At 36.4% G+C, this 21,648-nt stretch overlaps 2 protein-coding genes and 1 long non-coding RNA gene across 8 annotated transcripts in view; 1 reads left to right on the plus strand and 2 right to left on the minus strand.

Moving 5' to 3' along the window:
- LOC111250482 (aromatic-L-amino-acid decarboxylase-like) overlaps positions 1-20,238 on the plus strand; it is a 31,571-nt gene extending 11,333 nt beyond the window's left edge. For 2 of the 3 annotated variants that reach the window (XM_022805812.2, XM_022805814.2), the window contains 11 exons: positions 655-759; positions 3,678-3,786; positions 3,975-4,137; positions 7,005-7,098; positions 7,311-7,385; positions 8,088-8,213; positions 15,360-15,445; positions 16,002-16,118; positions 16,816-16,929; positions 19,404-19,520; positions 20,009-20,238. In XM_022805812.2, coding sequence (XP_022661547.1) covers positions 655-759; positions 3,678-3,786; positions 3,975-4,137; positions 7,005-7,098; positions 7,311-7,385; positions 8,088-8,213; positions 15,360-15,445; positions 16,002-16,118; positions 16,816-16,929; positions 19,404-19,520; positions 20,009-20,108 — 1,206 coding nt within the window. In that variant the 3' untranslated portion in view covers positions 20,109-20,238. Of the gene's footprint in view, positions 1-654; positions 760-3,677; positions 3,787-3,974; positions 4,138-7,004; positions 7,099-7,310; positions 7,386-8,087; positions 8,214-15,359; positions 15,446-16,001; positions 16,119-16,815; positions 16,930-18,910; positions 19,009-19,403; positions 19,521-20,008 lie in introns of those variants that run through there. The other variant, XM_022805813.2, reaches the window with a different exon arrangement.
- san (Probable N-acetyltransferase san) lies at positions 11,556-14,737 on the minus strand. Its single transcript, XM_022805815.2, has 4 exons — positions 14,371-14,737; positions 13,782-13,899; positions 13,147-13,358; positions 11,556-12,825 (listed from the first exon to the last, which is right to left on the minus strand). Exons 1-4 carry the CDS (start codon positions 14,388-14,390, stop codon positions 12,660-12,662), a joined length of 516 nt encoding a protein of 171 aa, XP_022661550.1. The 5' UTR covers positions 14,391-14,737; the 3' UTR covers positions 11,556-12,659.
- The window catches only part of LOC111250485 (uncharacterized), an 8,166-nt gene continuing 3,292 nt past the window's right edge, over positions 16,775-21,648 (minus strand). Inside the window, exons 3-6 of one of the 4 annotated variants that reach the window (XR_015325752.1) lie at positions 20,837-21,243; positions 18,903-19,035; positions 18,547-18,678; positions 16,775-16,951 (exon numbers count right to left, since the gene is read on the minus strand). This is a non-coding gene — a long non-coding RNA (uncharacterized LOC111250485). Of the gene's footprint in view, positions 18,679-18,902; positions 19,036-20,836; positions 21,244-21,648 lie in introns of all 4 variants that reach the window. The other 3 variants (XR_015325751.1, XR_002673396.2, XR_015325750.1) reach the window with 3 other exon arrangements.

Genomic DNA, 21,648 nt, shown 5'->3' on the forward strand with positions numbered 1-21,648 from the left:
CAATATCAAGGTTTTACGTGCATGGCTGATAAACGAAAAAATAAAAAAACGCTTTTTAAGCTTTTTATTCAATAAAAAAAAGAAAAAATTAAATCACTGAGCTGCTTGAATCGCTGCAGAGATCTTGGTTGTCAGACGAATAATTGGCAGTGAAGCAATGTGAAAGCCGCTCATCAATATTAAATTGTCCAGATAAAATTCTACTAACAAATCCAGCTTTACGACATAACGCTACACAAATTGTATTAAAAAACATGTCCAGCTATGTTCATGTGATACATATTCACATAATCCAGCTATGTATTAGTTTTTCTAGGTATTGTCGAAATTCTTCAGCTTTATTGTCAACGAATATAATGTATCACGAAACTGCATTCCATTTTAACCAAGCATGTTGACACTATTTTCATGAAGTATGTTTTTCTAGGAAGACACTAAACTATTATGAGAATTTCATTGCGTGAAAAATAATATGTATAATCTGTGCTCTTATTTGATTAATAATGACCATAACACATATCACTTCCTTTACTAGCATAACTGCGGATTGTCAAGGGGTATTTCAATATACAAGCGTACGTAAGACGGACATGACAAGTTTTGTCTATTCCAAGTGACAAAAATATCTTTCTAACTACTTTTCCTAAATGACAGGCACACTCTTCAGTGGAACGTGCGGCTCTTCTAGCTTGCATTAGATGCCATCTCGTGAAGGCTAACGAAGAGACTCTCGCTATGAAAGCAGTTACACTAGCAAAGGTAAAGCAAGCAACCAAGACTGAGGATCTTTCAATGTCATATGTTATTGTGCACGTAATATTTATTATACTGCCCTATATGTGATTAAATTCGTAAGTGCGCAAGTCGTACATTATATGAATGCTTGTTACTTAGTGCACTAACTTTTCGTTTTTAATCATGCTTACTTGAGACCCCTGCAGAACAAGTCTCGTTTCGCATTTCTTTTTAATATTTAAAGCATATCGTTCCTAACAGCGTGAAACACCCACTGTACGCCTGTTGTATTCAGACGTCAAGAAGGTCCTATTCCTCTAAATAAGAATCTTTTGCAGTAGACAATGAAAAGGTATCAGATTCGATAAGATAACTGAATGCATCATCTTTCATTTAGGGTAAGTGAACCTTTAAATTACAACGAATTTAGTCTAAAAATCACCCAAAACAAAATCAGTTGCAACCTACATAAGCTTTTGTATCAAGTTTATGTATATGGATCACATAAGTTATTTAGTGCCTTTGTATAAATATTTTGGTGGTTCAGGGCGTGCAGTATCTACACATATTTATCCATACACAATCTGTTTGGATAGATATTTATTATACAGACAATTAGCCCAACGATTTTCCTTTGTTTTTACTATGACCATGAAAACACCCATGGCGATTCGCCTAATGATGGTTCGCAAACGATGATTCTTTTTCAAAATATAACTACTCCAAGCTACTACTGCGACAAGATGATTGGTGATCAGAGTATCCGCTGTGCACTATCAAATATGAAATTTTGCGAAATTAGTGCAATAGCGAATGCTCAGTATCCTTCTATATGTATATGCTATCAAATTCTAGCAAGTGCTTATTGCACTAGGTGTAAAATCCGCTGCAAGAGTGTACGACATTGATATTTGTCTGCTCGACGTAAGGCAAGCCCGTTTAGATGCAGGAACTTTACTAGAACAGCTAAGGCATATAGCAGATAAGCAGGAACCTAATTCATAAGGTTGAGATAGGGCAACTAGTAAATCAAAACGAAGTTCCCACTGCACAAAGAGTGAAGGTAAATTAGGACCGATCTGAGTAAATCTTAGCGAACTAAATAAAGGTGTATGACTCGAGACTCAATTGGTCGCCAAAGTACGGGTACGAAAAAGGTCGCGAAAATTAAAGAAGCCTGCAAAAAAATGAAAAAGGTATGAACCAGGATTAGAGGCTTCCCAGTAAATCCCAGAAAGCAAGGCAAATCGTATTCAAGGTAAGCGAAGAAAAATTACAGGCGGAGCGTGTAAAAAGGCTTACGCGATAGCCCGCGTCTACCCAGGTGTGAGGCCCTTTTCCTTGAGGAAATTTCTTAAATTAACCCATTAGTTACACAGTTGAAAATAATCTCCATGCTGTAAAAAAGATGAAAACCTATTGAGTTTCAGGACAGTGTTGACTGTAAGCGGGAAGATTATTTCTGAAAGAGTAGAAAAATGCGAAGTAGACATCCAATTAGAACTGAAGCCTGTTGAACTAAGGAGTTCATATAGGCTGCTCTACCTCTTCGTTACAGTGGCTGAGGCATCTGATTGTGAGGGAGCTGATTACGGAAATGGACGAAAAAGAAGATCTTGCAGAAGGCCAGTTCAAACTTAGAAACAATTGATCGATTTTATGCCCACAGATTTAGTCATAGACCACGTAAGTATCGTATCCTATGCAGATGGTGGCTGCTGTCAGGAATGAGACAGAACTGGATAACAAGGCAACCATAGTCTCAGACAATTGAGAGACTAATATAGCAGACACCAGTTAAAGCTAACACATGAGATGACGGAGAGAAGAAAGTGCAGGAACACAGACATAAACCTGGGGAGACATCTAGTCTAACCAGCAAAAAGTAAGCATGTGGGCGTCAGATTTGATCAGGGCTAACAAAAGATAGATGTACAGAGGACAGCCTTAGTAGCATCTTTCAGCGGGTTGAAATTGATCCGGGTAAGAGAAGTGTTAACGTACTTGCTCAAGTAGCGGATTTCGTAGTTGTTTGGACGGTTGCCTTCTGTTAGTCATAAAAGAAACTGAAAAAGGACTAAAGGTTACTTGAGAAAAGTACAGCGGAGGCTCATTTCTTGAATGAATACAGCATTATAGACTGCTACAACTCTTATCTCGATGGTCCCAAGTGCGCTGGTACCGGGGAACATGATCGAGGGGTAAGAAGAAATATATCACGATGAGGTGCTTACATGAGGGAAGGCTGAAATTTTAACACGAGGTGATAACCACGATAAGAACAGTTTCTTGAGCTAGGAGGTTGATACTTCACATCGAAGAGTGGTAGTTGACCCATTTCAATGGAAAAATTACGCCTCCAAAAACCCACGTTATTTCAAAACACCAGGGCTCAAAATGTGTACATCTTAGACTTTAGAACAAAGAGACCTATAAAGAGCAATAAGCAGCGGAGGTCGAGGTAAGGATTATGAGCGACAAGTTGTGAATATGCCGACAGGGAACAGTTTAAAGGTTGCAAACATTGTGTTAAGTAATTTGTAAGTTGAGAGATGCCGGCGAAAATTTGGAAGTACCGGTGAATCGGCACCGTAGAACAAAACGTCAGGTTATTGTTTGTACGCCTTTGATAATATTGATAGCATTACGTGTAATTTCCTGTCTATGTCGTTAAATAATCATTCCCACAGCTTAAGCAAAATCGTAATATATGATGCAGTGCCTTAATCTCAGTGTTTAAATGCCGTGCCTAGATAATCATTGATTTAAACCAGCTTTGTGCACCCACAGACGATCAAACTATTAATTAAAAATTTATTTCCGCGACACGCTATACGAGATTTGGGGGCACAACATTTTTTTAGTTTCAAATACTTGAGTGCAAAGCACTTGAGCTCGCATGAAATAGCAAACACTAATATAATGATACTACTATATTTCAGGTGATCGAAGATGACAGACAGTTAGGCTTTCTGCCCATGGCTGTGGTTGTTACATTGGGAACAACAAATACGGTTGCGTTTGATGAGCTCGACCATATCGGTCCACTTTGTTAGTTTCTCAAATTTTTGACATCAGGGTACTGCACTATAGTTGCGACAAAATTCAAAAAAATTTGAATATTTTTAACTGTATGCGGCGATGGCGTAGAGGGATAGTGAGATAAGAATCAATAAGAAAAGCATTGTTTATCAGGAAATGACTACCGTTAATATATGACTATTTTATATCGAATACAGGCGCTAAGGAGAAGCTATGGCTCCATGTTGATGCAGCATATGCCGGTGCAGCTTTTATCTGCCCTGAATTTCGACCATTGCTTGCGGGAGTCGAATACGCTGATTCGTACAATTCGAATCCACACAAATGGATGCTCGTTAATTTCGACTGTTCAACTCTCTGGTATACACGCTAGACTACTGTTTAAAAAACTAACAATGTTGTAAGTTGTTATAGTAGATTCTTCCTGGCAGTGTCATTTACTATACTCTACTATGTACAGTACGTAGTTACCAAAATTAGTTCTTACAAGTAGATCGTATTAAAAAGAAGCAGTGCCCTCTAACATAAGAGTTTAGAGAAAACAAAATCGATAAACTTCAAATGAAATATGTCAGGGCTTAGTCCTGAAATATTTTCGGATTGATTTTTCAAGTTCTGGCAAACCACCTTTGAAAAATTAGCCCAGATTGAAACTGCTAAATTGAATTAATACCTTAAGTGAACAAACACATTTTAGCTAAAGACGCAATGAACGAATAACAAATCTGATTAAAAAGGGAAGAAACTCGATACAAAGACCCTTCAGTCCACTTCAGCTAAAACCAAGAAAGTGATAGTACAGTGTATTGAAATGAAGTTCAATACCTTATAAGGGCCTAAATTTTCGTTTGCTAATATTTATCCAACTTTTGAGAGTGTACACATGTTGCGAACTCTGCGAGACATAATGTCAGAACATTAAAAGCGTTAACAAAATCCATAGAATAGACTAAAAGTTAAATAATATAAAATATTTTTCGTTGACAAAAGTGCGTTCCCCTTCTTGTGCAAATCACTATTAGAAAATGGATTATGTAGTATGCCAACTCTTTTTTGGGTCTGTCGATTCAGTCAGTATTCGCTAGGATAATGTTTCTGCTCGCATCTTTCTCATATCCCAGTTTTCCACGCAGTGCCGCCTCTTACTCTGCTTGCCAGATAGCTATGTCACATCTGTTTAATTTCGCTCTACGTCAGCTTTGAAATTTCACGGGATCGTTCCTGCTAAAAGTAGGATCCCAGAGGTATGCAGTCCTATACGCTTAGGTTGTACTTAGGCAGGGGTGTCCTAAGTTTTTAGCAGTGATCACCTGCTTCCGCTTTTCGTTGATGTTAGTGTAACCAAAACTAGAGTCCTGAGTAGGGTTATGTATTCGGCAAATCCGAAGATCCTTCCTGGTTTCTTGGCCTATAGTAGAATATCTGATTCAAAAGAACCGCACACCCAGAGCAAGGAAAAGAATTAGCTAAGCAATTTGATCGAACTATTGGGCAACGAAACGAGTCAAGTAATGACATGACTTAGACAAAGCAGGGTTTACTGAAATAGGACGATGAGAAAACGGTAAGAAAACAATACCGATTGTTGTCATAAGGTAACTGTGTAGTGTAACAAGGTAGCAGAACAGCTGCGCTGATTTCGAATTTAGAAGTCAGGTAACAAGTCAAGCAACTTGAATTGAGAAGTGTAATAGGGTCATGTTAGGAAGCAATTCAGCGTAAATAACGTGTGAAAAATATTCGAATAAGTTAGTAAATCTAGGTGCTTACAAGTGAAATCGGGATGTTGTATGATGATGTACATGTGCATTGTTGCCCGTTGTTATACAAAATTAATGGCGACAGGCATTCATAACCGATATCCTGCATGAGTAGCGCAACTATTTTTGTCAATAGTAGCGTAAGCGCATTTTTCGCCCTAATTACAGAAGAAAGAACGGGAACTTTTAGTACAATAATATATGTTAATTATAGCAATCCCTGCCGTTCACCGCACAAAATTGATTGACTAACAGTAGATTAACTATTTTTTTGAAAAAGAGAGTCTTGAGAAAAAAAGTTCATTTTAGCTCAAACATTTTCAGACTTGCTCCGGAAATTTCCTTTGGATTATTTTGGGAAACGCAATGGCCGACGCGCACACATAATTAAACATTACTTTTTATTGGATTAGGCCACAAGAAACATAGACACTATTTCTAAAAAGCTTCGATTGTTTTCTAAATGTGATCATATTTCGCACTATAAAGTGGGTTGTCGGTCAAATTCTTGCTTGCTGTTATGCACTTGAACTTCAGTTAGAACGTTCTATCGGGTGCGCACCTTAGCGGCAATGTTATGCAATCCAAGGTTTTTGTCTTCTATTCTAAATTCTTAATTAACATCTAATTTATTATTTCATATGGACACTACGCTGCAGCATGTCAAATTAGGATTGTAACAGTGGGTAATATTTACTATGTGCGATTTTTTGTTTAGAAAGTAGTTGCTATAATTATTTAAGATAAGAAACGTCTGTTGAACCTTGTTATTTATCTTATTAATGTTTGAATGCATAGATACTAAGAATAATTCTATATGTGAAATTCTATAGCTCAAACTAGAAAATTCGATGTCTGATGCCCTCATCATGGACCTAAGTATCTATAATTTTCGGAAGCGTTTGACAATACTGTATCATCTGATTAGAAAAGTACAAACAAAATTAATTCTTAATTATTTGTAACCTACGTTCAGATTCAACAGAAGGCCATTGTATTTGCTAGCGATGCGTACTTTTAAACTTCGTCAATTTCAGAATTCGTATATACAAATTATTGAGTATCTGTATAAGCTAGTTTAATATTAGGTTTACATAATGTATGTGCATATAAGTTTTTTTATTATACTGGACCTTAAGTGGTTCGTTAATTCTTCGAAAGCAACAGGTGCTGTATTTTCAAGCTAGTTTACACAGGAAGTTTGATTCACCCAATGATTTTTCACTTTGTAGTGTGGTATGTGTGGTGAGGTAGAAACTTCTCCAACCAAATTCGCGCATTATACTCGACGTTTTGAAAAAAAGCCCATTTGATACAAATATCCTAAATCTACAAATCCAATTCTTATCAAAGACTGACAAAAGAAACTTGGGAAGTAAGAACGCAGGTGAAACTTTTGTCCTGCGCTGGCCCAGTGAATGTCTTGGCGTACTACTAATCTCGACCGTGCTGAATGATTCACAACAGGATTCGACATCGGGAGGACTTCGAGAACGCATTCAAGGTCGATCCGCTTTACCTCAGACATCCTTTTGAGGGCAGTGAAATGCCTGATTATCGGGTGAGTACCGAACCTGGAATGGCCACATGCGTTTGTGGGCTGACATTACTTTTGAGCTTATTGCGTTTTTCGCATTTTGTTATAGAGTTAGGTGAAATATTATTTTAACAATGTGCAATTATGCATATGCATTATCTAAGTCCAAAAATAAATTATAATAGTACACGTCATTCAAACATATGTTTCATTACTGCTTGCGTAATGTTCGTTAGCATTGGGGAGTGCCTCTGGGTCGACGATTTCGCTCTCTCAAGCTCTGGTTTGTCATGCGTATGTATGGAGTAAAGGTAGGTTCTAGGAGTATTAGCAAATTTCAGAAATTTACTATTATTATTATTGGTGTCAATTTTTTTATTATTAAGAATATTAACCTCATAAGTAATGTGATTAATTTATACGATTTTTATCATCGTTTTTATAATATACATAACTCATTCAATAAAAGAAGTCGATCAATGTAAGGATGCTCATAGGCCTTATTGAAGAGTTGTTTCACGAATATAAACCTTTTCGTTTTCTTCAATTTGTATATGCGAGTGAATAATATATTCAAGCTAGAACACGTCCACCTTTTGTCTATGACCATTTAGCGGGTATTATTATTATTGCATTATTTTCGGTATCATATTATTGCAAAAAATGCCACGCATGTTCTCGACATATTAGTCTAACGTATATGCGTTTACAAATTATCCAATAAATGAAATATCCTTTTTTATGAGCTAATTTTTATAGGAAAAAAAACAGGTGATAATCTGAGGAAGCTATATATCAGCTTCTTTATTGTGTTTGTATTGACAGATTCATGTGGAACTGGGAATTCGAAATGTATAACTAGCGAGAGCAGTCTAGTTCAATCAGCATGAATAGTTAGCGCATTCACTTGAAATATGTTCAGTATTTGTCCTAATCATGTTACAAGCATTATTGCCCATTATTAAAATCTTAAAAAAAGCAAAATGAAACAAACTGAACTCATTTTTATATAGGGTCTACAGGAGTATATTCGAAAAAGTGTCGCTCTAGCCAAGGAGTTCGAACACATGATACAACAAGATGAGCGATTCGAGATCGTCTTTCCTACCACACTTGGTCTCGTCTGCTTTCGATACAAGGTTTGATTCTTATACTAAGCCGGTTTGTAGAAGTTAAAGTTAAGAAGTTCAAAGCTTTACGATGAAAGGACACTTCGTCATTTCATATAAGAACTGTTACTTTGACTCAAGCATTCTGATACCCGCTCAAGCAAAAATAGAATAGTGGTTTCAATAAAAAAGGGTAGGTATGATGGTAGTTTACATCACAGGTTTCTGGATCAACAACAGCATATAGATAACGATAGAATGTGTTCATTATTCTATGGTCATCATATCATCGACATCATCTTAGAATGAAGTCGCGCGAATGTTCAAAAATGGCTATTACGTTTTGCGGGGTATCTTTTTAGTAATATGTGAGCACAATTTGATTATATATGTTTTCATTCCGTCCAACAGAATTTAGCAATTCAATACCTAGAACTTATGGTCAAGTTTTTGGTCATTAAAGGCTATGCAGGAGCGCATACAGCCAGTTTAAATTTTTGTACAAACGGTGTGGCTTTGGGCAGTACCGTGCTTGAAAGGGACTTCCGATTTTCGTAGTGCGATTTATTAAAGCTACCGATTTGCCAAGGCAGATAGGACATTGAGCGAAAGAATTAGCAAAGCAATATTTCTTCGAGCACGAATCGACCGAATTTGACGCAGATGTCACCTCAAATCTTGCGTGCTCATCTTACATAGGTTACAGTTCCTCCTCTGTTTCAAGATTGAATTTGGTGTCAACACTCTAGCTATATTCGGCAAGATTAAGGCAAGCCATAGCGACTCAAATCCATAAATCTTATATTTTTAGGTTGATAACAAAAAATTGTCGTTAGAGACGGCAGACGGCGCTCGCGTCGGATCGGTTGACCATATTTTGTTGAAAAAGCCCCAGAGTAATTGTTTTGATTGTTGAGCGTGCGTCTTATTGTCGCTAGGAGTAATTATTCGGCATAGAGCTTAAAAAGGTGTCCGGCATCTTCACTACTTCGTAGTAGGAAGTGCTGCCGAGAAAAAAATTTTTTGCGGAGTTAAAGGCGACCGTGCAGTAGGATCCATCATTTTTCAGATCTGGTTTAATCGCTTCAGACCCGCAGGTTTCAACTTAGGCAACAGACCATGCTTCGGACCACCATAAGAACGTAACGACGGCGAGCTGCAGGCACTTCTTAAGCAACATGCGGCGCAGTCGACACGAAAGCGTTATGCACACCTAGCAGTGGCCCACATGATTAGAGTCAATTATTTCCATGCGCTAGAAAAAAATTTAAAAGAAAAAGATTAAAAAAAGAGAAAAGAAAACATCGGTAATCGTCTGATAATGTTTTTTTCTGTACGACGTTGTTACTGGCGATAAAAGAAATCTTTGAAGTGCAATCCGGATGGTTAGACACCGAACGAGCTTCAGTTCGACGAAATAGTGCTCGAAAGGTGCACTTCTGCTTATCGTTGAATGAGAAGAGAATGTTACACTATAAGCTACTGAAAGCACAGGAATGGATTATAAAAGATAGCGAATTAATTTATTCGTTTGAACCATAAGGTGCACATGCATGTCATGTGGTATTGCTATATGACAACACTACACCGCGTAGTGCTTTAGTGTTCCGAGGAACGCTAATGGGCTACCTACGGGAAACCCACAACAAATGTGGCCCGGACATCGCTCATTATTTTGCTTGCTATCACTTGTTTCGGTCAATGCCGCACAGCTAAGATAAGAAATATCAAGGAGCCTAATATCAAGAAGCTTTGTGCCTTTTACGCATTATTTATAAGCATTAGTACGACCACTAGCGTTAAGATACTAGTAGTAGAATAGCAAACAAATAACTGTTTTTGCACATAAGCCTCTAAAAATTTCTCACTCCTTTTTGGTTCAATTATAACCATCTGTTTTCTTCATTTAAGTAATTCATTTTTTTTCCAAAACTGTAAGCCTGCAGAGCTCTTTTCGCTTTAAATGTAGATGTAATTAGGAAATAATAATTTTACTAGAAGAGTTTTCAGTCGACGTTTTACTGATATTTACGTTTGGTGTATCACCATTTTTTGTAGAGGCTCAATGTTGTATTAAATGATGAGTATTAAATTTACGAAGTCTCTTCTTCAATTTGCGTAAAGACAGGCCTCTACGTGGTTCTCTCTAGTTTTCTAATAACAACTGCTCTAAAAAGAATGCCCAATTAATGACGAATTCCTAATTTCTCATAGATATTTCTCTTCTGTTCTGTGAGAGTTATAGCACTACATGATACAAATATAGCGTATATAAATACTATGAGAAAGAAGGTGAGCATTATTAAAATGTAAGAGAAACACTACAGTCATGCATGAATTTCCTACATTATTTCGTTCTAGGTTTTTTTACATATGATTTCGCAATATTTGGAACCCACTATTGGCAAGTAAAAGTTAACAATAATGGTACTAATAGATAATGTTAATCTATTAACTAATGGAGTAATCTGTTTTGCACTTCACAGAATATCTGACACCTTAGGTATTTCCAGTTCCTCAATCTGATGAATTAGGGTCTTGCGCATCTCTTTTTGGGTGCGTTACCACAAAAAACAAGAATGATGCCACGTTGGTTCGAATCTCCGCGTTGGCAAAAATCATTACCGGATACTAATAATCAGGAAAATAACGAATCGAGGAAAAATTAGGAGTTAAAGACGATAAGCGTTTAATATTAAGTTAAATAACTGCTATGCCTTTTCAAAGGTCTGGTGGAGAAACCCCATTAAGACCCACTTCGATTAGTCCTTTTGTAAGAGCAAATCCTTAACGCAATACCAAACAGCAGGTGATTTCAAAAACCTAAGTAACTCGTAGTGTTAAAGACTAAGCAGGATGAGGTTCTGTACAAACAGGGTTTCTCTACCTATCTTATATAATCTTGCTTCTAGTACTATGGTGTAGTGAAGTTTGTGCCACGAAAAGGTAACCCAGTTCCAACCGGCTAAACATCTTATACGTAAGTAGGAGAACTCAAACGCGTAGGATATCTACCAAAAATAGGGATCATCTTTATTAAGAAGTAAACTAAGTTGGAAAATTATCCTTGCACCTGGCTAATAAAAAGTGGATCCGTACTGCAAACAGGTTAGGCATTTGCGAACTAAACAAATCATAAGCTAAAAGTAATCGTAGTTCAATCCCATCTTTACCGATAATTGTTCTTTAAGAAAACTTAGAAATCCATAGTAAATCACCAATATATATAATGATCTTGAAGGAACATGCACTCCGCCGTTACTTACACCTGATGAATTAACATAAAATGTTAGAATCGGATTGCAGCAAAAATAACTTGTTTTAAAAGAAACAAGAATAGACCGTTGGATGGCTATTACTTGAATGAGAACATTTTTATATCACTTAGCATAAAATATGCGATTATTTCGGTCGCTTTTATTAGAAAAACAACTCAGCTTTATACCCAAAGCCTTCAATAGGATGACTTATTGTCAGTGACTCAACGATTAGTAGCAGCTGTCCTACTTCTACCAAGAGAACTTTACCTCAAAACATCTTTTTGCTGCTTCTCATGCGCCTGTTGATCGGCGCTTCAGTCATTCATTTATTTGGACGACATACTTTCCCAATAGAACAGTTCACAAGGAAGAAGGCCATCATTTTATGAAATTACTTTTTTGGAATACAAAATCAGCTCTTACAACCCGTTATTTCTACCTTTTCTAATTCATTCTACCATTATTTCAAATCGTTCGATATGATGGGCATTGTCGTAACAACCTAAAACGCGTTAGCCCAGGTGTTCACGACCGAGGAGTCTAGCGGGGAAAGAAATACCCCCACGATAGATGACTTACCCGTATTCAGTAAGATAATATGTTCCATACCGTATTTTTACTGTTCCCATCATTACGCATATTATGTTGAATTCACACCATACACATTATTCACATCTGCCTAGCTCTTCAACCTTCCTACATCAATCAAGACTCGAATACACTGCCTAATCATCGTGTAGTCCTTACACATCGTCACTGGTCATGCCTTTATATAGCTGGTTTTACGCATTCTGACAGCTTCCAGTAGCTGCTAGCATTCAGTGTTTACACAAGTGTGAACGTGTTTATATCAATTTCACAGCTAAACTGCGTAAACAATAGGGCAGCCAACTGATATACATGGGATACTAATAATAGTAATTATTCTGTTCTAACTACAGTGAGGCCAGCCTCACTGCAATGGCCGCCAGAGAATACTCGCGACTTAGCCTGACGTGGTAAAATGCAATCAGCTTCGAAGGGTAACCGTGTCATTTCTATCTGGACAGATAATTATGTTTGTTAACAATATTTATTTTCTCCAATCAGTGGTAACAAGTAGCACAGCTCGCCGTAACGATGATTAGACATGAGCATCTTAAATTGGAAGTCTTTCCTCTATTTCGTTAGACTTAACCGACTGTATCCGCACAATACAGACTGTAGCTACATTTTACTAGTGACCATTTGTCGCTTCACTTCCGACTGGATTTAACGACTTCTGAAGTACGTGTGCGTCGGCCGGTTTGATTCGCTTGTAGTAGTTTTGCATCGTATCGACCACCTTAAAGTCAAATCTGTCGTAGAATTTTAACGCGCAGTCGTTCTGGACTTGAACGTGCCTGTAAAAGTCATTACAAAAAGCTACTTTAACGGGCCTGACTTATCACATATACTATCCGATCTCGACATACATTCTAGCGTAGGTAACACCTAGAATATACCTTTGAGACAAAAAAATACACTAAGTAATCCGACAAGCGTAAATACCGCAGGCGAAAATAAAACAATTTTTAATATAGAAAATATTTCTAAGCCTATTGCGACTATTTAATCATTTTGTACTTCTCTGCTTAGAAGGACATCGATAATACGAGAAGTCAGGCTTTTCAAAATAGTCAAGTCATGGTATAATACCGACCGTGCTTGCAAAATTTACTTACAAGTAAATTGAATTAAAATTTCCATCTTTCTTAGCGTATTCGAGCACATGTTTTAGTAACTTCGTCCCGATGCCAAGTCGCCTATAAGGTGCAAGACAACCTAGGGTCATAATGTACAGACGACGTTGACCCATCTCAGTTTTATCAACGCGACAGCAAACCGCCCCCACTACGATGTCGTTACAGTATGCTAAACGGGCTAAGTCTCCTACCTGAGGAATGCGATCAATGACCGACGTTAACGATTTATTTGAAGAAACTACACGGACAATCGTCATATTAAAATCAGATATCGAACATGAAGGAAAGATAATATACAGATCGCTAGTTTTGTAATAGATGGGATCAAAAATTACATTACAAAAATTACAAAAAAGACATTTTATTATCTACCTCCACTTATCGAGTGATTTATAACTATGAGCTTTCATCTCATCATTTCAAGGAAAATCGATTAAATTAATGAATTTGCAGAAATAAGAGATCAACAAAAACTAACTAAAGCTCTTAGGTAACATTTAAAACAAAATCTATCTTTCTGAATTTTAAGCCAGGGTTTCAGGTTTTAAAAACCAATTTCGTACGTTCAACATCAAGCCAAATATTGAGTTATTAACCAACAATGACCGTCCTACCTCAAGAACATTCTGGTAGAATTTATCGTTGTAGATAACTGGAAAAACAACGCTGTTTAGAACCTTTAGCTGGCGATAATTATGTGGCGTCACCGCCCCTAATTCGATGCGATGTAGCCTGCAATAAATAAATCGTCATCTTAGGTGTCATCCAACGAAAAAAATCCAAAAATGTGTCCTCCCGATATTGAAAATGGACTAACATAGACCACACATAATTATGCTCTTTTTAAGAGCCTATTATAAATATAAATCAGAACGTGTCATATTAACAAAGTATAAATTAAATTCTTGAAAGCTTGCAGTAACAGAAAGTGAATTGCTTTAATATTTATCAAAATTAGCAGTATCTTAATAACATGGAAGAAATCTTTGAGAACTTAGTTGTATAACACACTGTGCTACAAAACAATAAAAAAATGGTACATTGACAGAGGCACTCCTGGGCACTAACGTATGCTAAGACGTGTTTTTTGTAGAGGCCAATATGATAATTCTAAAATACACTACATAAAAACGTCGCGTGTTTTAGATCCAGGTTCTACTCAACACAGGATCGGAGATTCGTTCATCAGTAAGATACACTTACTTTTCAGTTTTCTCGGGCATTCTGTCCACCGTTGCCTGTTGGTTGTGATGTTGTCTTAGCGTGTAATGGTGCTTACAAAAAAGTCTTGCTGCGGTCGCTAGAAATAACTTCACAACTAGTTTTACGGGTTCAGCGAGCTTCTAAAACTAACGGAACCCCAGTCTTCAAAAATATGGCCTAGTCCTAAAGCATCCATCCACGCAATACTCAGGATAACCCTATACAATCCTTCTGTAGCATCAGCAGCCTAGGTATAACCAACTGCTCAGAAATGAAATTCATGGAAGACACACACAAATCGGTTCAGCGGGAAACACTCATCAGCAGTCGTACGTTCTTTTTAAAATATCGTACTGTTTGGGGTAGTAGTAAACAAAAAAACGAAACCATTTGAAAAGCGTCCGCTGAGATTGTACGCTGGCGCCAAACTTGGATGTTGCTACTAGAAAGCCCGAATAGTCATTATTTGTTATAGAGCCTAACGGTTTTGAAATAATACATTAGGATTTGTGATTATTCAATGGTGCTGGGTGAAAATAATTAAATTTGCTACCTTTTTCAGACGCTATCGACGTGAAACATAATTTTATAACGGCGATACTTCGTGACCATTGAAACCTGAAACAACACAAAAAAAAAGAATAAATTATCAGTTGCATGGCTTAACCGTTGTTGCAAAACCATTGTTTGCATATTTAAAAAGAATTAATTATATTCGTTTGCAAGAAAAACTGCAGCTAAATGGATCAAGAACAAACATGATAAAATGCTTACGGAGCTTTCAAAAAGCCCCAGGCTTTACTTTATTTGACATGTAAAAAAATATAAAGCTAGCTTTTCAATTAAAATTATTATTATATTATTATATTATAAATATATTATTGCATATAATATTACTGTTGGTGAATCACTTATAATACAGTATTGAATCATGTAATTGATAGATATTTATTTTACTGAGCTGTTGTCATCTCATCTTATTTCAACAGGGTACAAACCGCGAAAATAAAATGCTTCTTGAAAAAGTCCATGAGCGTAAAAAAATTTTCCTGTCTCCTTGTGAAGTCAATGGAAGGTATGTACATTAGTTGAAATGTTATTCCATACAGCGCTATATTGTTGCAGTGCAAGATCAATACAATGTTAAAGATTGCAAACCGCGTACTGCTTGTAACTCGAACTACATGATATTAATTCATAGATAAAAACCATTCTCTATTTCGTCACTGTTTTACTCACGAAAGTTTAAAACCTTTCTAAATTGATTTTTATGTAAGTGTCCTGCATGTAAGGCGCGCCATATTTAAAACTATCGTTTAGACTTTAAATTAACTATGGTTGCTATTTTCGCTAACAAAGCTTATGCGACCTATGTTATTTAATAATTGCATAACTATGATTAACTAAAGTTCCAATGACGCATGAAGATTACCGCAAAATGTTAGTGTAATTTTTTTTATCGTTTTCATGGTTTCTGACTCTCAAATTTAGTAGTAGTTCAGGTAGCTATATTCAATATTAGTTACGTTTATTTTATTGCCGAAAGAATTTTTGCAGAATGCTTTAGTTGTCTAAATTGCCGCTTATAATAGTCAAATTAAGTTTCGATAACCGGCAATCCAAATTTCCAGGTATATTCTGCGTTTTGCGATTTGTGGCCGTCTAACAGAGACGACAGACATCTTGTTCGCTTGGAGCGAGTTGCTTACCGGGCTGCATGCAATGATTACTGAAACTACTAAAACCTGGTTCGTATCCTTTTGAGTAAAGTGCGAAATGTTGGCAAAGGCATTTCACCATATCATTACGCGCTCGTCTTTATTAGTAGAAGCTTCATCTTTCATAAGACATTCACGTTTGCTGACGTTTACGGGTTCAAATATTTCCAAGAAAACTACCATATCTGGCGGGGTGTAAACGAGAACTCTGCTTGTCTCATTAAAGTTAGCCCAAAGCGATATTTCAAAGCAGATATTTCCCGTGAAGTAGTATTTTTATGGGATTTGTCGGTTTTGCATGTATAAAGTGCATTGCGTATACTACTAGACTACATTGCTTTCGTAATGATGCAGCTGTAACGCGTTTGTCTATTAACTGGACGGGCTTGTGAGGTGGACTAAGTTTCTCGGTATGAATCTAATTTTTGGACTCTCTCAAATTTCGCGCATGAATTTTCTGAACCACGTTTTCATGCTGTACGCATAAAGTGGACCCAGAAAATACATGTGCAAAAATAGGCTCTCTGACTCCTTCCTGCGACAACCTTTCATACACAAATCTGAGCCCGAAATCGGAAGTTGTTAATATTATGGAAAACCTACCTTTGTTGATCGTATCGTACGCTTCGTTACTAAGTACTAGATAAAACTGATAAAAAGAACAAAAGTAAAAAAGCACAGTAAAGTAATAGTGGAAAAATCTAAAGGCTTTTTTATTGCATTTCAGTGTCGACGAGGAACAACAATTGAATGAGGGGGCGCTTGATAATGCAGTCTGGGCAGAAAAACACTGTCTGGTCGAGAGACTCCCGCTTCCAGGCGACAAACCCAATGAATTCAGGTAGAGTTGAGAAGTCGCCCGTCTGAAAAACACAAAACCTGGTGAAGATACTGCACGACGCTACATGCGAGTGACGCTCGTCAGTTAGAGGTGTATTAAAAAGCAAAAAGCAGCAAGCTTAAAAAAGCTTCAAAAATCTGCTTTATTTGTCAAGAAATATATATCTTTTCAATTAAACTATTCGCAAAATGCTAAAAGATTAACACCAATTACTACTGCTAATTTTCTAAGGACCCAAGGACAAAGTGGCACTCACGTTTAGATACATCCGAAACTGTTTTAGTTCATTTAAATTTACATTTCTTGCGAAGTTTCCTGTAGATAATAGCTGGTTTTCAAAACGTTTATTTCTTATTTTTACATTACATTGCATTCATCATTTTTTACGCGTTAGTTCGATACGTTGGCAATATGCTGCTTTTAAAGTTAACGCGTCTCCAGTTCTAAATTATTGTGAGTCTGCGTTTCTATCTCACGTTTTAAAATAATGTGTTTGTTGAAAAGTTTTGCGTTTGTATTAGTTAAACAATTTATAAAACGTTTATGATGAACACTTTAACAATAAGTCAATTTGTAAAACAGCTGTAGTAAGAAATAGTTTTATGTTAAAAATAAAGAATAGGTGTCGATAACATATACAAAAAGGTTAATGTAGGATATTAGGACCCAATGGCCTTGTTTTAAAATATGTTACAGCAGTTGTGAATCTTGTAGGTAATAAATTGATCTTGAGAAGAAAAACACTTTCAACGATATGTTTATTATTACCTAGAAGCTAGTTGGCGACAATTAATATGAAAACACACCCGTCAACGAAGGTTACTTTTTTATTACGTGAGTAAATAATTGACGGGCATATGAGAATCTCAGCTCTTCTTTAGTTTCCTACAATCCTTTGCAGTATCTGTTAACACTTTTCTCTTAACTTGCGTTCTCTCTGTCATGAGTCGCGTTTCTCTGAATGTTTTAATGCGTTTACCCCTTAGTGCGTAACACGCCTATGCGCTCGTTCCGATTTGAACATACATTATTGTAACATATAGCAGCTACCTGAACTTATTGTTTTGATAGAGTAGGGTATGATTTTTTTGCTTTATGCTAATGATGTTTGGTTTATGATAAACGAAACCTTGTAGTTTTTATGAGCCAGTAAATTAACCATATTAAAAATATGTGTGATTCTTAATAAATTCAAAAAATTATTTAACGCTATAAAAACACATTTTTCGCAAATACCTTGTTGGGGCTTTCCTGTAGTTCGCAAATATGTACTACGTTATATTCTATTACAGACAGCAATATCAGATATGAAAAATAGTGCATGTTAATGTGATCTGTACGGCTTTATAAGATATAAACCTGTTTATTGCCTTTTCATTTTAGCGAATGTGTTCGTTGGTTGCTTTCATTCATATAATAAAATCCTTTTTTCGTATTTTTTCTCCATATAGTCAAATGTTTGACTGCAGCGAATTTGCTGACATATCAAAGCTTTGTAGATTTGAAGACGCAATAGCAGCTGAGGTCACAAATCAGTTGTAAAAATTATAGAACTGATTGTAAGCCAGGGCGGTTTTTATTTCATAGCTTTATTGATACGACAAAATAAATATTTACATTCTTAGTTCAATATCAAGACGTTATGTGCAGTGATCTTTCATGGCCATGTTACAAGTTTTCGAACAGCATCTGACAGAATACCCCTGTAGTCCACGCTCACGGTCCTTGAGGGTGATGCGTACGCGCTCCCTGTAGAGAAATGAATGAACCCTCAAACTATGTGATTGTCCAAATAACCGCCTGCTTTTGCTTTGGTTGGGCAATTATCTAGGTTGCTTCGATAATATAATATACGCTCCGGTAATATAGTCTAAGCCTTAATCATTCTACACGTTTTTGGTGATCTTGTTTAGACAACTGACGTTTAACCAAGGTTTTAGGTACTATCACCTAAAATAATTTTGGATGTTTACCGAGCCAGTCTTTACAGTCGAATTACGGCCACCTCCATCCACAAAGTCGGCCCTGCTCGAATCCTTCAAAGAAATACTGGCTCCTGCTTGGCATTTTGAATTTCCGGTATGCGCAGTCGAGCCGTACGAGGGCCTACAGATCGTAACAGCAGTAGAATGGATGATGAAATTGTTACTCGCTTGCGTCTTGTTTTAATATCTCGCAGGAAAGTCTACAGATGCATCTTTCACACATACAGTAGCCCAAGTTGACGTGTCGTTCCACCCCACACTTGCCTCGAACATTGCCGTTGTCTAGTTTTAGCTCCTTGCATTGACAACCAATATTAAAGCTGTGACTCGCTGCAATGCTATTAATACTTGTACACGGCTCCTCATGCATAAAAGCTTTTATTGCCTTCAGCACATTTTACCCACCAAAAAGATAATATCCGTTTTTGTTGGATAAATGAAAACTACAATTTTCTCAAATGGTGTTGTCTTCGTGTTTCGTATTGTTAGGCAATTACTGCGATCGGAAGGCATCTTACATAAATCTTGTTCTCAACTACGCCAATGGTTACTCGGGCACAGAAGTCCAGGAGCAATGCGAAAGGAACGTCACATTGACCAGCAAAGGTAAAATTCGACACTTAAGGATCTGTTTGTATGTTTTAATTTGATCCCACTGTATATATTATGTGTGGTTACAACCATATATGTCTTGTTAGACGTAATTTGAATGCGGTCTGCTAAAGTACCAAACGGCTACCTTACCGGCGCAACATCTCCAAGAACTTGGTGCAAGATATTATGTTGGCTTACATAATGATGACGTTAGCATAGTCCTTTCGTAGTGCGTTTAGCTTTTTGAGATGGCGAAGCAAAAAAAACGTTGCTTATCTTCTTACCGATATATAACCTTTTTCCAAGATACTGACAGCAGTGTTACTAAAAGATTCCACGGAGTATGGTTGAGCACAGTAGTGGTAGCTTTGTTATCAGCTTATTTGAAGGAAGTTAAAAAGCAAATATCAATTACTGATGTAAATTGGTTGTCTTATTGGCGATTTAATGAATTATCCCTAGTAAGTACTAAAATTGTTTTTTAACATATTTTATTACAGGTGCAAAAACAGCGTAGATGCGAACCAAGCTGGCCCGGATTTAGAATTGCTGAGTACAGAAAAAGAAATTCCACGAGATTCAAGAACCACAAAGAGCTGAGAACTGAATTGTGCTCATAGTACTGGCCATTGAGGAGTCAGCACAATGAACGTGCCGAACCAGAGCTTCAGACAAACTTAGTAACTTATTTTTAAGTTCATTATGTTAAATAAAAAATCTTAACTCGTTAGTTTGATTTCTCAACGCTACATAAGCTCAGCTAAGCTTTAGCTTTTGAGGCTTCATGTATTTAGATAAAGGACATTTTTTTTAAATTCAACAGCAACGAAAATGATCTTTTTTTCTTCATACTCTTGTGTAGAGCATTCTTCTTGCCTTATCATTGCGGTGATTTAGTTCTAACATCTTGCTTTTAGTTAATTTGAATTGGAAGATACAGCCGATACAACATGTATATGTGTATTAACATATCTTTAGTCGAAATAATTTATAAGAATTATTTACTTTTTGTTTAGTTCATCTACATTAACAGCAGTAATAATATACATTACCAAAGCATTCTCAAATTTAATGTCGCACTAATTTGTGTGGATCATTGAGATGCTATTAACCAACTAAACTTTTGTCCGTTGCTGGATATTCAATATTTTTTCAAATATCCCGGCGCCAATTTGATCGTTGATCAATTTAATAAATATGAAGTTACTGTATATTACATTGAGTTGCTCTTACTACTTGATGATTACTAGCGTGTATCTTATTTTTGTTCACGTTTATTTCCTTTTGGGGTTCATATAATTACTGCTTTGGATGTATTCTATACTCACCTAATTATATCTGAGGTGTCGTTGCCATGTGGTGACGTTTGTTAGTAAATGACGAGAATTCTTCGGTGTATTGATTGGATTCGCTAAACACAAGATTACTGAGGTGAGTACGTTGGGTTTAAATCACTGTAGTCCACATACAACACTGCTGGCTAATAATTAATTACTTTTTTATTACTATTTTTTTTTTCATATTTTCATATTTATTAAATCACATATTTCACCTCAAATATGGTTGGTACATCGTACAAGATTTATTTACCCTTGTGCAGCTTGGAAAAAAAGTGACGAGGATGCTCCAGTAATATAAAGCTGTCCATCCGTGCGTACTAATTCAGTGCGGTGATGTCAGACCAGTCTAAGCAGCACAGACTTTAATAACAGCTCCACTATTTTTAGGCCGCTTTCTTTTTTTTTGAATAATAAGATATTAAAAATTGGGGTAAATCAAACATACATATAAGCTATAAATAAGTTAGAGACCGAGTGAAGTGAACCCTTCGATGTAAAATAAAGCAAGTCCATAAAAATAGGTAATTGGACTTAAAAAACCGAAATTTCCCTATATTTAATGGCCTTCGATTATCCTCTGCATTCCTTTACTTGCTTGTATATCTATTGTATATAATTTTCTGTAATTCAGATTTTTCTGTAACTCACTGTAAAAGGTATTTTTCGCACTAAATGTAGCATGGCTTTATAGAAATGGCTATAAATATTATAATATATAGATAATAATTATGCCCATTCATGTTCTCCGTTGTTAAATTTTTGGCAAAACCTGCAGAATTAGAAAAACTAAAATTTTCCAC

This window comes from Varroa destructor, unplaced genomic scaffold (assembly GCF_002443255.2).
Source record: "Varroa destructor unplaced genomic scaffold, Vdes_3.0 BEIS01000004.1, whole genome shotgun sequence".
Taxonomy (NCBI): Eukaryota; Metazoa; Arthropoda; class Arachnida; order Mesostigmata; family Varroidae; genus Varroa; species Varroa destructor.

Excerpts from the sequence above, each read along its gene's own strand:
- san (XM_022805815.2), bottom strand. The coding sequence starts at position 14,390 with ATGCCCGAGAAAACTGAAAA. Across the intron at positions 13,900-14,370 it reads ATGCCCGAGAAAACTGAAAA|GCTACATCGCATCGAATTAG; the intron begins GTAAGTGTATCT and ends TATTTATTGCAG. Across the intron at positions 13,359-13,781 it reads TCTACCAGAATGTTCTTGAG|GTAGGAGACTTAGCCCGTTT; the intron begins GTAGGACGGTCA and ends CGCATTCCTCAG.